We start from the raw sequence: 14,025 nt of genomic DNA on the forward strand, positions 1-14,025 counted from the left end.
AACTGCATTTTAGGATGCATTAAACACAGCATAGAGAGCTGGTCAAAAGCGGTGATTCTCATACTATATTTAACATCAGTGTGTGCAGTTCTGGTCTCCACAATATAAAAAGAATGTTAAGGTCCTTGAAAGCATCAGAGAAGGGCAACAAAGCTCGTAAAAGGGCTTGAAGACATGCCTTATGAGGAGAGGCTGAGGACACCTGGGTTGTGTAGTCTGGAGAACAAAGAGGAAACCTCATTGCTCTCTCCAGCTTCCTGAGGAGAGGAAGTGGAGAGGACAACACCAATCTCTTCTCCCTGGTAACTGATAACAGGATGCATGGGCATGGACACAAAACTGCACCAGGGGAGGGTCAGACTGGACATTAGGAAAAATGTCTACTGTGAGGGTAGTCAAACACTGGAACATGCTTCCTAGAGAGGTGGTTGATGCCCCATCCCTGTCAGTGTTCAAGAGGCATTTGGACAATGCTCTCAATAATATGCTTTGACTTTTGGTTAGCCCTGAAGAGGTCAGAGAGTTGGACTAGATGGACTAGAACTGGAGTGGGGACAGCATGTCTTGGATGCCAGCAAATGGAGCAAGTGAGAGTATGCTTGTCGGTATGTGGTCATGGGATCGTTAATGAATATCAAGATGGACTAGGCACCAGATAGGTTTATTGATTTGGGAACCAGATGTGTGCGTGTGTATGTTAGTGAAACGACTGGAGGAGTTAACCACCAGAGAAGGACCTGGGGTCCAGCCCAACTGTTGGAGAGACTGTAAGGCATGCAGTCAACTGAGACCCACTCCTCTGTGTTTCTCTGTGCAGGAGACAGACAGCCTTCAGAGCAAGGATCCTGGGCCAGCTACTGGATGGCCTGAGTCGTATTGCAATTACTGATGGGACCCACAGAGCATGTGCCTCTCTGTGTGTGGGTGTGTGCAAGGGGATCTTTAGCAGCAACTGTGTTGGTAATAGAAGATGAAATAATACAATATTGTTTAATATGTGTTACATTTGCGATGTACTATTCCGGGGCTGCGCTTGGAAGATACAAAATATATGTGCAAGGATACCATGGGAGAATGCACCGATTCATGATGAGGAGTAAGGAGGACTAAAAGAATGCTCAATTTGCAAGACATCTAGATAACTGGGGCCTCTTGGACCCTGGGAACTGGATCAAACCAACCTTGCAGTTTGGACTGAGACCGAGGGCTCAGAGAGCATGCGTAAGAAGAAAAGGTTAAAAAGTTCAACTCTGATGAAGACATCTTACTTCATCCCGACGACCACCAGAGAGTAATACGCAAGCGCAGAAGGACTGATAAGATAATTAGCATACGAAGCGGGGCTAGGTGGAGCTAGGAAATTAATATGCATAGATGTGTTGTGAAACTTAATGCATATGTAATATTTTAGGAGATAAAAGAGAACTGAGTGAACAAATCGGACGAAGTTAGATTTGGGCAGGCATGCTCCTAACTTCCGGCGCCTAATAAAGCACCTTTATATAATCACTTTGTGGATTATGTGTTTTCATGAACACTAACAACTGTAGTGGGACTGTGGGCCTCAGGGTCTGGCATGCACAGGTGCTGGGGAGACTGGGCCTGCAGGGTTAGTTACAGCATAGACCAAGTATCTCAGCCCCACTAATGGAAGGATCTGCATTGCGTATATGTTTTTATCTCCCTCTAAGGGATCATCAGCCTGATCAGCCAGAGTCGTGGACAGTCTGCAGCCATTGGTGCTAATTGTGTTTCTGTGAGTGCTGGGTGCTTCTGTCTGTGTTGCTTGCTGGGTGTAACGTACACATATTATATACATGTGTTTGTGTGAGTGTGCCTATTAGGAACGCAGTCTTAGCCTTGCAACTGGTTGGGCCTAGGAGCATGGAGCTGTAGCAGCCTCACTTCTATCAGGCCAGGAGATCTGGCAGCTCCTAACAACAGCACAGAAGAATCAGAGACAATTACCTGCTTTACTTAGGAATGGTTGTAATTCCAAGTTTTTTCCTCAAAAACTGGTTTCTGTTAAAACACAGTAATAGTTTATTTTTATAGTGTAATTTATGAACAAACAAACAACCCCTCAAACAGAAACACTTTATAATAAAACAGAAGTAATTTTAGATGATGAAACAATTAACAGTACTAAACAATGCATGTACTTATCTTTTACGTCTAGCATCATATAACAATGTAAGCAGTACATAAATTTACTTTCTCAGGAGCATATTAAATCAATGCAACAAAACTATGTATAACAAATGTTTCAGTTACTTATACTGAAGCATTATATAATGTAAAAAAAAAAAATCATTGTGACCATTCAAAAATGTTGGTGTTAGTGAATGTAGTGTGATACTATTGGAACTGAGCCCTGAAAAATATCAATGGTAATTCATGTAAGACAGACATAAGTACATAAAGGAGATAGCTTCTGTCTCTGTTAGAAAACATTACTAAACATTCTTAGACTTAGACTGCAGTGTCACATTCAAAATCTTGTTTATGGGCAAAGAGGAAGAACAATTTACGTACGTATGTAAAGCCAAGAATTTATTATTAGTGTAATGGAAATTTTAATAGTCTAATTCAAGAATCATCGTAAGTCTAGATCTAATCACAGAAAAACAAAGAAAAATAATGTTGATTGAGTACTTATACTCAGGTAAAAGTTGTACTAATAGCAATGATACAATCAATATTGCAAAACACACACATGGTTTCGACACAATTTCTGGTTTTACATTCACCAGACCACTGCTCTGGGTCCTAAAGTCTGAGGTTCACTGTAGCGTTGGCAGTGGGGAGGTGTCATAGCCAGTTGTCAGCATCTTGAGCCCTTCACTGGGAGGAAAGTGATGTCCTTGTGGATGGTTTCCTTCTCCTTTTTTTCCCTTTCCTCTTTTTCCTTCCCCTTAGGCTTACTTATCTATGTTTTGTAACCTACATTTATGCCTGCATCTTTCTTCACTGATCTGCAGCTCCATTACATCTGAATTTACTTGATATGGTGCCCCGCACACATACCAAAACCTGTTTTGTCCAGCTCTACATTATTAAACTAATCATTAGTTACTTGTTTATAGACAAGGGGTCTCCAGCACTGGAGCCTGTGCCATGCCTCTTGTTATCCTGCACCTATTCTCTACACCAAATACTGTCTCTACTTTTCAAGACCTCAGCCGGTGTACCAGACCTGCATTTCTCTACTCTGCATCTAATGTTAGAGTTTTAAATATCGTTCTAGAATAATTGCTTGTTATTACTACCTATATGAAACTATGATTATACCACACAAACAAAAGTAAATAAATTAGCCATAGGCACCTGATAATTAGAGAAATTGCTCTCTCATCTAAACAAAGTGAAACGAAGCCAGAGACAGACCGCAAAGGTTCAGACAGTTCAGACCAGCCTCAGTCCTGTAGCCTTATGAGCTCAATACAGAGCCGACGCTCTGTTCCTAGCCATAGCAATGCCTTGTTACATCGTGGTCACATCGGCAGCAGAAACACCAGCGCGTTCGAGCGTCCGCGTTAACACAGCCGGCAGCCAACGCCGCGCTGCGCAGCCCCTCAGCGCTCAGAGCGCGGCCTGAGGGGCGCGGCGCGGCCGTGCGGGGGCGGGGCCCTCGGAGCGGGGCCAGCCGGGGGCGGGGCGTCCAAGCGTCGGGGTGGCCCCGCCCTCCCGCGCGGACGAGATGCACGGTCCCGCCCGCCGTCCCCCCGCAGCCCTCGGCATGCCTCAGAAGCCTCGGCTAACGGGCGGCTTCCTCGTTATCGGGCGGGCCCGCAAGGCCCCCTCGGGGTTGGTGGGTTTGTGCCGTGTGTCAGCGCAACCGCGGCGCCGAGGCGGGTCCTTCGCCGCGATTGGCTGAGCGATCTCCTGCGCCCCGCAGCCGATTGGCTGTTCTCCGGCGGGTAGGCGGGGCCGGACGGGAGGCGGAAGCCGCGGCGGAGCGTTCCGGTGCTGAGGTGGCTGGGGCGGGCTCGGTGCCGTGGCGGCTCGGTTGTCGCTGCGTGCCGGTTGCTGGTAGGTCGGTACCTTCCGCCTCCTGGTGCCGTCCTGCGGTTGTGTGAGGTCTGTGGGGCTGCCGCGCGGCTCTCGGCGGCGGACCTGGACCTGGACCGGACACGGGCCGCTGTGCGGCGCTGGGCACCGCTGCCAGCTCTGGCGGGAGCGGCTCCGCTGGTGTGTGGGAGGAATCGGGGCGGGTTCGCGGCTCCTTGGGGTCCAGGGCGGTGAGGAACGGCCGGGCGGGCTGGGCCGGCGGCGGTCTCCGCCTTCACCGGGCTCTGTGGTCAGGCCTGGTCTCGGCATGCCGGTGCCCGCGCTACGACCGAGCTTCTTTTGTTGGGGGTCTGAGCTCGGTGCCCAGGTTTAACCAGCAGTGGAGCCCTTCCTGGGAAGGTTTCTGCGCCGTGAGCCCCGCCGGAGGCATAGCGATCACCTTGTCCTCGCCGGTAAGTGCGGGATTGGCGGGGCAGCCGGACGCTCCCGTAGCTGCACTGTCGTTGGGACGCGCGGGCGAACCCGCTGGCAGGGCTTGCTGCCGGCTCCTTGAGATCTGGAGCTGTGGGCAGGCGGCGGTGGTTGGTGCCTGTTGTGCTCCTTCGTTCCGTGTTGCTTTTAGGGACTCTCTGCTCCCCGTGAGAGGTTTGTCCCAGGGCTTCTGTATAGCGACAGTGCTTTCAATGCCTGTTTGCTTCCCAAAGGAGGGAAAAAAACCCACAAAGAATTAAAGTTAATTTATGTATAATAAAGTTACAATAGAATAAATCAGTTACAGATACTGTCAAGGCTTTCATCATTAATTGATACGTAGAGATAGAAATGGATACATTTATGCCTAATATATTGCTTGTATGCGAAAATGGAAATCCAAGTCAGTATGATACCAGAAGAGCAATATGCTTGCCTCTGCCAGCTGTACTGTTTACTTATTTGGGTGAGGCAGTGGAGCACAGAATAACCTGTGTCCTTTTGTGCTTGTCTACTTCTGTTTATAAGGAAATTGGCCAGCACTATGTAATGCTTTACTGCTATAAGCTCAGCTTTAGCAAATAATTTGATACAGTTTCCCACAGCATTCTCCTGGAGAAACTGGCCGTTCATGGCTTGAACGGATGTACTGTTCTCTGGGTTAGAAAAAAAAAATGTCTGGGTCCAAAGGGTCCTCGTGAATGAAGTTAAATCCAGTTGGTGGCCGATCATAAGTGGTATTCTTTTGTGCTCAATATTGAGGTCAGTTTTGTTTAACATTTTTATTAATGATCTTGATGAAGAGATTGAGTACACCCTCAGCAAATTTGCAGATGATGCCAAGTTGGGTGGGTATATTGGTCTACTTGAGAAAAGGAAGGCTCTGCAGGGGAATCTGGATAGATGAATGCCGTATAATGGGATGTGGCCCAACAAGGCTGAGTACCAGCTGCTGCACTTAAGTCATAGCAACACCAGTGCAGCAGTACAGGCTTAGAGAAGAGTGGCTGGGAAGCTGCCCAGCAAAAAAGGAACCTGGGGGTGCTGGTCAACAGATGGCTGAACAGGAGCCATTGGTGTGCCCAAGTGGCCAATAAGGCCAATGCCATCCTGGCCTGTATCAAAAATGGTGTTGCCAGCAGGACTAGGGAGGGAAGGAATTGTTCCTCTGTAAACAGGACAGGCAAGACTGCATTTCAAGTACTGTGTTCAGTTTTGGGCCCCTCACTGTAAGAAGGTTATTGTTGAGTCTAGAGTAAAGGCAGCTGAGAGAAAACCTCATCGCTCTGTACAACTACCTGAAAGGTTGCAGCAAAGAGGGTGTCGATCTCTTTTCTCAGATAATAAGTGATAGGATGTGAGGAAACAGTCTCAAGTTGCACCAGGGAGGTTTAGATTGGATACTGGGAAGAATTTCTTCATGGAAAGGGTAGTTAGGTTTTGGAACAGGCTGCCCAGGGAAGTGGTGGAGTTGCCATCCCTAGAGGTACTTAAGGACATGGTTTAATATGGAGTTGGTAGTATTAGGTGGTGCTTGGGCTTGATAATGTTAAGGGACTTTTCCAACCTCAACCGTTACATGATTCTAAGTAAATATGAAGTGCAAGCACCAGGCTATTTCTGCTACAGGTCTGTGAGGCTAATGTATAGGACAGCTACCAGCTTGTCTGCTGACTCTTGGCTTTGGGATGGTATTTGAAGGTGTTAAGCTTGTTCTTGGATTTAACCTCAGGGAGGGAGCAAAGAAGATGATGCCAAGCTCTCCAGTGGTGAGCAGTGACAGAACAAGAGGCAGCAGGCACAAACTGAAGCACAGGAGATTCTCTCTGAACATCAGGAAACACTTTTTTTTTTTTTTAACTGCATGGGTGACAAAGCAGTAGCACAGGTTTCGCAGAGAGACTGTGGAGTTGACCTCCTTGGAAAGTCAACTGGGCATAGTCTGGAGCAAGTGGTTCTGAGTGGCCCTGCTTTAGCGTTGGAGTTGGACAAGATGACCCCCCAGAGGTCCTTTCCAACCTCAACCATTCTGTGAAAAAGATCTTCCTCCGCTCAGCTTTCTCTTAGTTGCTGAATTTGGTCCATCAAGTTCACAGCTTTCTTGTACTGGGGAGACCAGAACTGGACACAGTACTCCAGTTACGGCTCTGCCAATGCTGAGTGGGGAGTAAGGATAACACCTCACTCCTGGCGATGCTCCTGGTGCAGCCCAGGATGCTGTTCGTCTTTGTCATGAGGCTGTGTTGCTGGCTTATGGTCAACCTGTTGTCTACCATGACCCCTAGGTCCTTCTTTGCAGAGCTGCTTTCTAGCTGGGTGGTCCCTAGCATGTGCCTGCGGTTGTTCCTCCCCGGGTGCAGGACTTTGCATTTCTGTTGGTTGAACTTCATGAGGTTCCTGTCAATGTGTTTCTTCAGCCTTTCCAGATCCCTTTGGGTGGCAGCATGACCCTCTGGTGTATCAGCACCTCTTCCTCATTGTGTGTTGTGAAAATTTGCTGAGGGTACGCTCTGCAATGGTATCGGCTAGCTCATTTTGCACTTGTGGGTACATCCTTGTGGACTTGTGTATGACCAGTTTGTGCTCCCTAACTTGGTCCTCTTCGGAGTGTAAATCTGCATTGCTCCAGACTTTCAGTCTGTTGTCAGGGCACTGGGATTCCTGAAGGTCTTACCTGTATGTGCCGAGGGGAAGAGGGCATTGAGTACCTCAGCACTCCGTGCACTTTGTCATCAGGACATCTGTCACATTTTGCAGTGGGCCCATGTTTTACCTAGACTTCCTTTTGCTGTTTATGTATTTGCAGAATCCCTTCTTGTTGTTCTTTGCATCCCTTGCCATATTCAACTCACCTGAGAAAATAATTTAAAAGTGAGTTAGAAAGACATGAATCTTTAAGACTTGAGCTCATGTTATTAAACTCCATGTCTATGCAAATAGGTACCAGCTCCTCTGTTTGCATCTTGAGGAGCCCAGTTTTGAGCCAAGACTGGCAAGAACCTGTAGTTCAGTATCAGGTTATTGCAGTCAGTCTGGACATAGGCCAGGGAATCTTAAGTTTCTCCTCAAAGTCCATGTGCAGACGCTTGAAATTGTAATTCCTGTAGACTAAAGATACGTGTTGAGCCCTATAACACATTCTGCTTACAACGAATGCCTGCAGATGCCTAGATTCTATATTTTTTCCCCCATGTTTCTAATACCACTTCTAATAATTCCTCTTTCGTGTAGCATTTAAGTTCTATCAATCCTGAATCATGTTGTATGATATTTCATGTTACCTCTCAGCCACATATTGTGTATTTGTGACTTTGAGATGTAGCCTAATGGTCAGTAGGAAAATCAGAGTCATCCTCTTCAAATATTGGTGATTGTCACCAATAGGCATTTGTGCATTTGGCTGACATTTTAGAAATATGCTTTTACCACTGCCAAGAGAGTAGGGCGTGTTCCTCATTGGAGGACGGTGGGGGTGGTGGTTTACAAGCCACCTTTATTATTTTTATTCTTTAATAGCTTATTGTTCTTATGAACCAGTGATTTCAGGTCTTTGAATGAGTCTTTTGTATTACTGACTTGGTGACCAGTTAATGCTGAAGGAAGAAATGTCTCTGGTAGAAATTATAAAGCCTATATTACTGTGGAGTTCTATGACTTAGATTCGTGCAGGGCCAGCTAAGATGTGTGCAAAATGCTAGTGCTTTTTTTCACTGGCTATCATATTGATACAGAACATGTGCAATCATAGCTTTATGACGGTGTCCTTCTCCAGCAGCAGTGTCATCTCCAGAATTCTTTGCAGGAAAGTCTATTTGAGGCCTGGCTTTTTCTTTCTTTCTTTCTTTCTTTCTTTTTTTTTTTTGCTTCACTAACTTCGTAAGTATTTTATTCTGTAGGCTGCAGAGATTTAAGTTCATGCCATTAAGCATTAGAAATCAGAGTGTGTGTTTGCAAGAACAGGAGAAATTATATTTTATGAACAAGGAAGACTTTTCACTTCTTACGCTTATTCCAAATGAGTGATTGTAATAATCCAAGAGTGTGCTGTGTAGGATGAAGAATGTGCTTATTTCCTTACTGTTAAATTGTTTTCTTCTCTCCCCAAGAATCTTGGTTCCTGTGACCTGTCAGTATCCAAGAGATTTAAAAAAAAAAAAAAAAAAAAGAATGGTGTGAAGGACCTGTGCATGATGAATAGTACTGTCTGGAAGTCTCTTCACTGCTGAATAAGCATACCTACCAGCTACTCAGTGCATGGGAGAGGTTGGTGTTCACATGGCCTTTTCTGCTACTGATATTGAAATGTGCATTGTTACCATGATTCTATGATTTTCTACTTCTGTAAAATCAGGTAGTTAAAAGGTGACTGCTACAAAAAAGTAATGCACCGGTGTCCTCTTAACTGTCAGTATTTCCATGCTTTAAGTGGCAATGTAATGTGAAAGATTAGCTTACAAAGATAAATGGGGGCAAGAATAAGTAGATCATTGTAGCCAGCCTTAGAAGCCTACCTCTAGGTAAAACATACATCTTGTCAAACTGAAAGATTCTGTATGGTGGAGATAATTATTCTAATATGAACTAGAGTTTATATCTAATGTGATACTTGCATGTCTTACAGTTGGGACAGATAGCATGTTTTTTTGTTAAGAGAGATGTCAAATGTCCCATGTGACCTGGTCTTCATAGTATGTTAGAATAACTTAGGTCGTAAGGGATCTTGGGAGTTCATTTGGTTCAACCCTCTGTTTTTAGTCTGGCCAACTTTAAAGTTAGATCAGGTTGCTGTAAGCCTATTCCAGTGTGGTTTTGTGTGTTTTGTTTTCTTTTGTCGCCTTTGCTGTTTATTTTTTTTTCTCTGATTGAAATTCCATATACTGCATGCAACTTGTGTGCACTGACTCGTATCCTTTTGCTGTGAACCTTTTAGAATTGTCTGGCTCTGTCTTCAACTACCTGATGGATAGAAAACACCGTTCTGTGATTATAGAATCACAGAATCATAAAATATCCTGAGTTGGAAGAGACCCACAAGGATCATTGAGTCCAACATTTGGCTCCACAGAGGACTAACTAAAAACTAAATCATATGTCTGAGAGCCTTGTTCCAACAGTTCTTGAACTCCATCAGGCTTGGTGCTGTGACCACTTCTCTGGGGAGCCTGTTCCAGTGACTGATCACCCTATCAGTAAAGAACCTTTTCCTAATACCCAATATGCACTTCACCTGATGTAGCTTCTTGCTGTTCCTTCGGTCCTTTTCTATTACAGGGAAGACAATGATTATATGTCCCTTCTTGCCCTCTGTTCTCAAAGCTGAACAAACCAGCATTCTCAGCCTCTCTGTGTCTTAAAATCCAGAACCTGATCATCATGGGAGCTTTCTGCTGTGTTTGCTCCACTTCCTTCCTGACCTTTTTTATGTACCAAGGAGCCTGAAAGTGGACACTATGCTTTAAATGTAGTCTTACAAGTGCTGAATAGAAAGGATGAATTGCTTCCCTCAGCCTACTTGGTACAGTCTTATTAATACAAACCAGTATGTACTTGGTCTTCTCTACTGCAAGGGAACACTGCTGATTTGTCTTAAACTTATCTGCAAGCATCCCAAGTTTGTCTTCTGCAGCACAGTTTTACAGCCAGTTGGCCCCTATTTTGTGCTTCTGCATATGTTTATCCTACCCTGCGTGTAGGATTCTATTTGAGTTTGCTGAACTTCATGAGGTTTCAATCAGTCTATTTCTCTAGCCTGCTGACATTCTTCTGATTGTCAGCTCTGTACTCTGGCTTATCAACTGCTCCTCACAATTTGGAGAATTTTTTGAGGGTGGATTGCATCCCCTTGTTCAGGTTATTAATGAAGATCATATTCTGCCACTTATCCCAGGATGGCAAATTGTGTTGCTGTGTGTTACGGCTGCCATTTTGTGATTCTTCAGCCCCATTTTGGCTTCTGAGTTTCAAGGAAAGGAAAGAAGGTATGCTAAGTGTCAGCCAGGGAATATATGCCCTCTCCAGTCTATATCTCTATGTCAAGGTCCTGTCCTGTCATATATGTGTTATGCAAAGGTCTCCTCTTTCTCATGGGACATACCTTCATCTACTTAAGCATCAGGACTCAGTTCAGCATTCCCACTACTTATAACTAGAAAGCTTGTTTTGCAGGTATTGTTGCCTGTATATATGCTTGGCCTGGAAAGAAGCGTCTATTCGTGTAAGAGTCAGTTATTCTTCTTTTGAATAACTATAATTCAGTAAACTGGAGCTGGTCTCTTTTCAGTTGTGCCCATTGAGAGGACGAGAGGCAACGGGCACAAACGGAAGCACAGGAAATTCTGGCTGAACGTGAGAGGGCATTTCTTTACTGTGAGGGTGACAGAGCACTGGAACAGATTGCCCAGAGAAGTTGTGGAGTCTCCTTCTCTGGAGATATTCAAAACCTGTCTGGATGCCATCCTGTGCAACGTGGTCTAGGTGATCCTGCTCAGCAGGGGGGTTGGACTAGATGATCTTCAGAGGTCCCTTCCAACCTTGACGATTCTTTGTCTGTGGTTATGTAATGACATTGTTAAGGAAGGTCAAGAATGAACTATGAGGGTAAATTGAAATCCTGTATAAAAATGTATTTTGCAATAACGCGTGTAGAGTGGTAAAGATACCATCTTATCTTAACAATACATCTGCTTATGTGTTTAAAGAGTTTGGCTTTTCTTGGTTACGTGACCACTTATGTATTCCTTTGGTAGTTTAACACTGACTAGCAGCCAGACACCACAACACTGCTTCCTCACTCCCCCTCCTCGGAAGGACAGGCAGAGAAAATATGATGAAAGAAAGCTTGTGGGTTGAGGTGAGGACAGGGAGATCACCCACCAGTTACTGTCATGGGCAAGACAGACTCAGCATAAGGGAGACGAATATAATTTATTGCCAATTAAAAATGGACTAGAGCAGTGAGAACTAAAAGCAAACTTAAATACTCCTTCACATCCACCTTCTTATACCTCCTCCCTCCAAGCAGCACAGGGGAGTGGGGAATGGAAGTTATCGTCAGTTTATAATGCTTCATTTCTGCCACTCTTTCATCCGTATTCTTTTTCCCTGCTCCAGAGTGGGGTCCCTCCCACAGGATGTAGTCCTTCCTTGAACTGATTCTACATGGGCTTCCCACAGACTGCAGTTCTTCAAGAGCTGCTCCAATGTGGGTCTATACCATGGGGTGCAGTCCTTCAGGAATGGACATGCTCCAGTATGGGTGCTCCACAGGCTGCATCTCCTGCCAGACAGCCTACTACCGCATTGGCTTGTCTATAGAGGCTGCAGTTCTGGCCCAGAGTCTCTGCCTGCATGGACTGTCCACGGGGTGCAACTTCCTTCAGGCCATACCTGCTTATTCCACTGTGGGCTCCTCCATGGATATTTGCTCTACTGTGATACACTATGGGCTGCAGGGAGATGGGTTGCAGGGGGACAGCCTGCTCTACCATGGTTGTCTCTATGGGCTGCAGGTGATCAGTTCCAGTGCCTGGAGTACCTACTCCCCCTCATTCTTCACTGACCTTGGTGTTTCTCTCAACGTTTTCTCACTCATCTCTCTCAGCTGCTGTTGTACAGCATTTCTTAACCTTAAACATGCTCTCACATAGGCATAACTAGCGTTACTCATTGGCTTAACTTTGGCCCATGGCGGGTCCCTTTTGGAGCTGGACCAGTTTGTTTGGAACTGGCTCTTATCTAACATGGGGAAGCGTCTGGACTCTTCTCATAGAGGCCAGCCCCCCCCAGCTACCAAAACCTTGCCATGTAAACCCAACACAACTCCTGAGGCTTGGCTTTGGCTTTTCTCTCTGTTGTGGTTTCACCCCGAGTTGGCAGGTAAGTACCACATAGTCTCTTGTTCACTCTACCCATGTGGTATGGGGGAGAAAATTGGAAAGGTAAAAATGTGATAACTCATGGTTGAGGTAAAGACAGCTTACTAAGTAAAGCAAAACTTTTGTGCACAAGCAAAATAAAACAAGGAATCAGTTTGCTACTTCCCATCAGCAGGTAGGTGTTCAGCCACTTCCAGGAAAGCAGAGCTCATCACATAGGGAAAACAAACACCATCGCTCCAAACGTCTCTGCTGTCCACCTTCTTGGACAAGCTGAAGAAGTGGGCCGATGAGAACCCAATGAGGTTCAGCAAGGCCAAGTGCAAGGTGTTGCACTTGAGCTGGGGCAATCCCAGGTATTTATATAGACTGGGAGAAGAGGAACTTGAGAGCAACCTTGTGGAGAAGGACTTGGGGGTCCTGATGGACGAGAAGCTGGACATGAGCTGGCAGTGCGCGCTTGCAGCCTGGAAGGCCAACTATGTCCTGGGCTGCATTAAAAAAGGGGTGGCCAGCAGGGAGAGGGAGGTGATTGTCCCCCTCTACTCTGCTCTTGTGAGACCCCACCTGGAATACTGCGTGCAGGCCTGGGGTCCCCAGCACAAGAAGGATGTGGAGCTCTTGGAATGGGTCCAGAAGAGGGCCACTAAGATGATCAGAGGGCTGGAGCACCTCTCCTATGCAGAAAGGTTGAGGGAACTGGGCTTGTTTAGCTTGAAGAAGAGAAGGCTCCGGGAAGACCTCATTGCGGCAGTCCAGTACTTGAAGGGAGCATATAAACAGGAGGGGGTACACCTGCTTACATGTGTTGGTAGCGATAGGACAAGGGGGAATGGTTTTAAACTAAGACGGGAGATTTAGGTTGGAAATTAGGAGAAAGTTTTTCACTCAGAGGGTGGTGAGGCACTGGAATGGGTTGCCCAGGGAGGTTGTGGATGCCCCATCGCTGGAGGCATTCAAGGCCAGGTTTGATGCAACTCTTGGCAGCCTGCTCTAGTGGCTGGCAACCCTGCCCAGAGCAGGGGGGTTGAAACTACATAATCTTTAAGGTTCTTTTCAACCCAGGCCATTCTATGATTCATTCTATGATTCTTTACCCTAGTTCTTATTGCTGAGCATGATGTCATATAGTATGGGATATTCCTTTGGTCATTTCAGGTCAGTTGTCCTACCTGCATCCTCTCCAGTCTTCTTGTGTGCCTTCAGCCTCGTTGCTGGTAGGACAGCATAAGAAGCAAGGTCCTTGACTCTATGTAAGCACTACTCTCCATCCACGAAAAGCATTGGTGTGTTACCACCGCTATTTTCATCAAAAATCCAAAACACAGCCTCATAGGAGCCTCTACAAAGAAAATTAACTCTATCCCATCCAAAGCCATGACACTCTCTTGGCAGAAGAGATGTATTCTCTATAAGACTGGTCTCCTCTGTAACACTGAAAATCAGCATGGAGGGATACCTGCGTTATCCTAGCAGTTTTGACTGCAACTGTATTCTGACTCTTTGTTTTGTTTCAGGCTGAAGATGCTGAGCCGTTTGTCAGGTTTAGCAAATACTGTTCTACAGGAGCTGTCAGGTGATGGTGCAGATGCAGTTACTGAATCCTCTGTGACTGTAAGTACATTGTAGTGGAAAGATTTTCACATCTTATTGAGAGTTACTTGGGGAG

The 14,025-nt window shown here is 45.8% G+C and overlaps 1 protein-coding gene across 6 annotated transcripts in view; it reads left to right on the top strand.

Annotated features, from left to right (window-relative positions):
- Positions 1-2,096: 2,096 nt before the first annotated feature.
- Positions 2,097-14,025, top strand: part of GOLGB1 (golgin B1) — a 72,475-nt gene continuing 60,546 nt past the window's right edge. For 2 of the 6 annotated variants that reach the window (XM_080563908.1, XM_080563913.1), the window contains exons 1-3: positions 2,098-4,463; positions 8,589-8,745; positions 13,874-13,970. In XM_080563908.1, the coding sequence (XP_080420034.1) occupies positions 13,881-13,970 (90 nt within the window). In that variant the 5' untranslated portion in view covers positions 2,098-4,463; positions 8,589-8,745; positions 13,874-13,880. Of the gene's footprint in view, positions 4,464-8,588; positions 8,746-13,873; positions 13,971-14,025 lie in introns of all 6 variants that reach the window. The other 4 variants (XM_080563909.1, XM_080563912.1, XM_080563911.1 and 1 more) reach the window with 4 other exon arrangements.

The sequence above is a fragment of the Anser brachyrhynchus genome (genome assembly GCF_964034855.1).
Source record: "Anser brachyrhynchus genome assembly, chromosome: 1".
NCBI lineage: Eukaryota > Metazoa > Chordata > Aves > Anseriformes > Anatidae > Anser > Anser brachyrhynchus.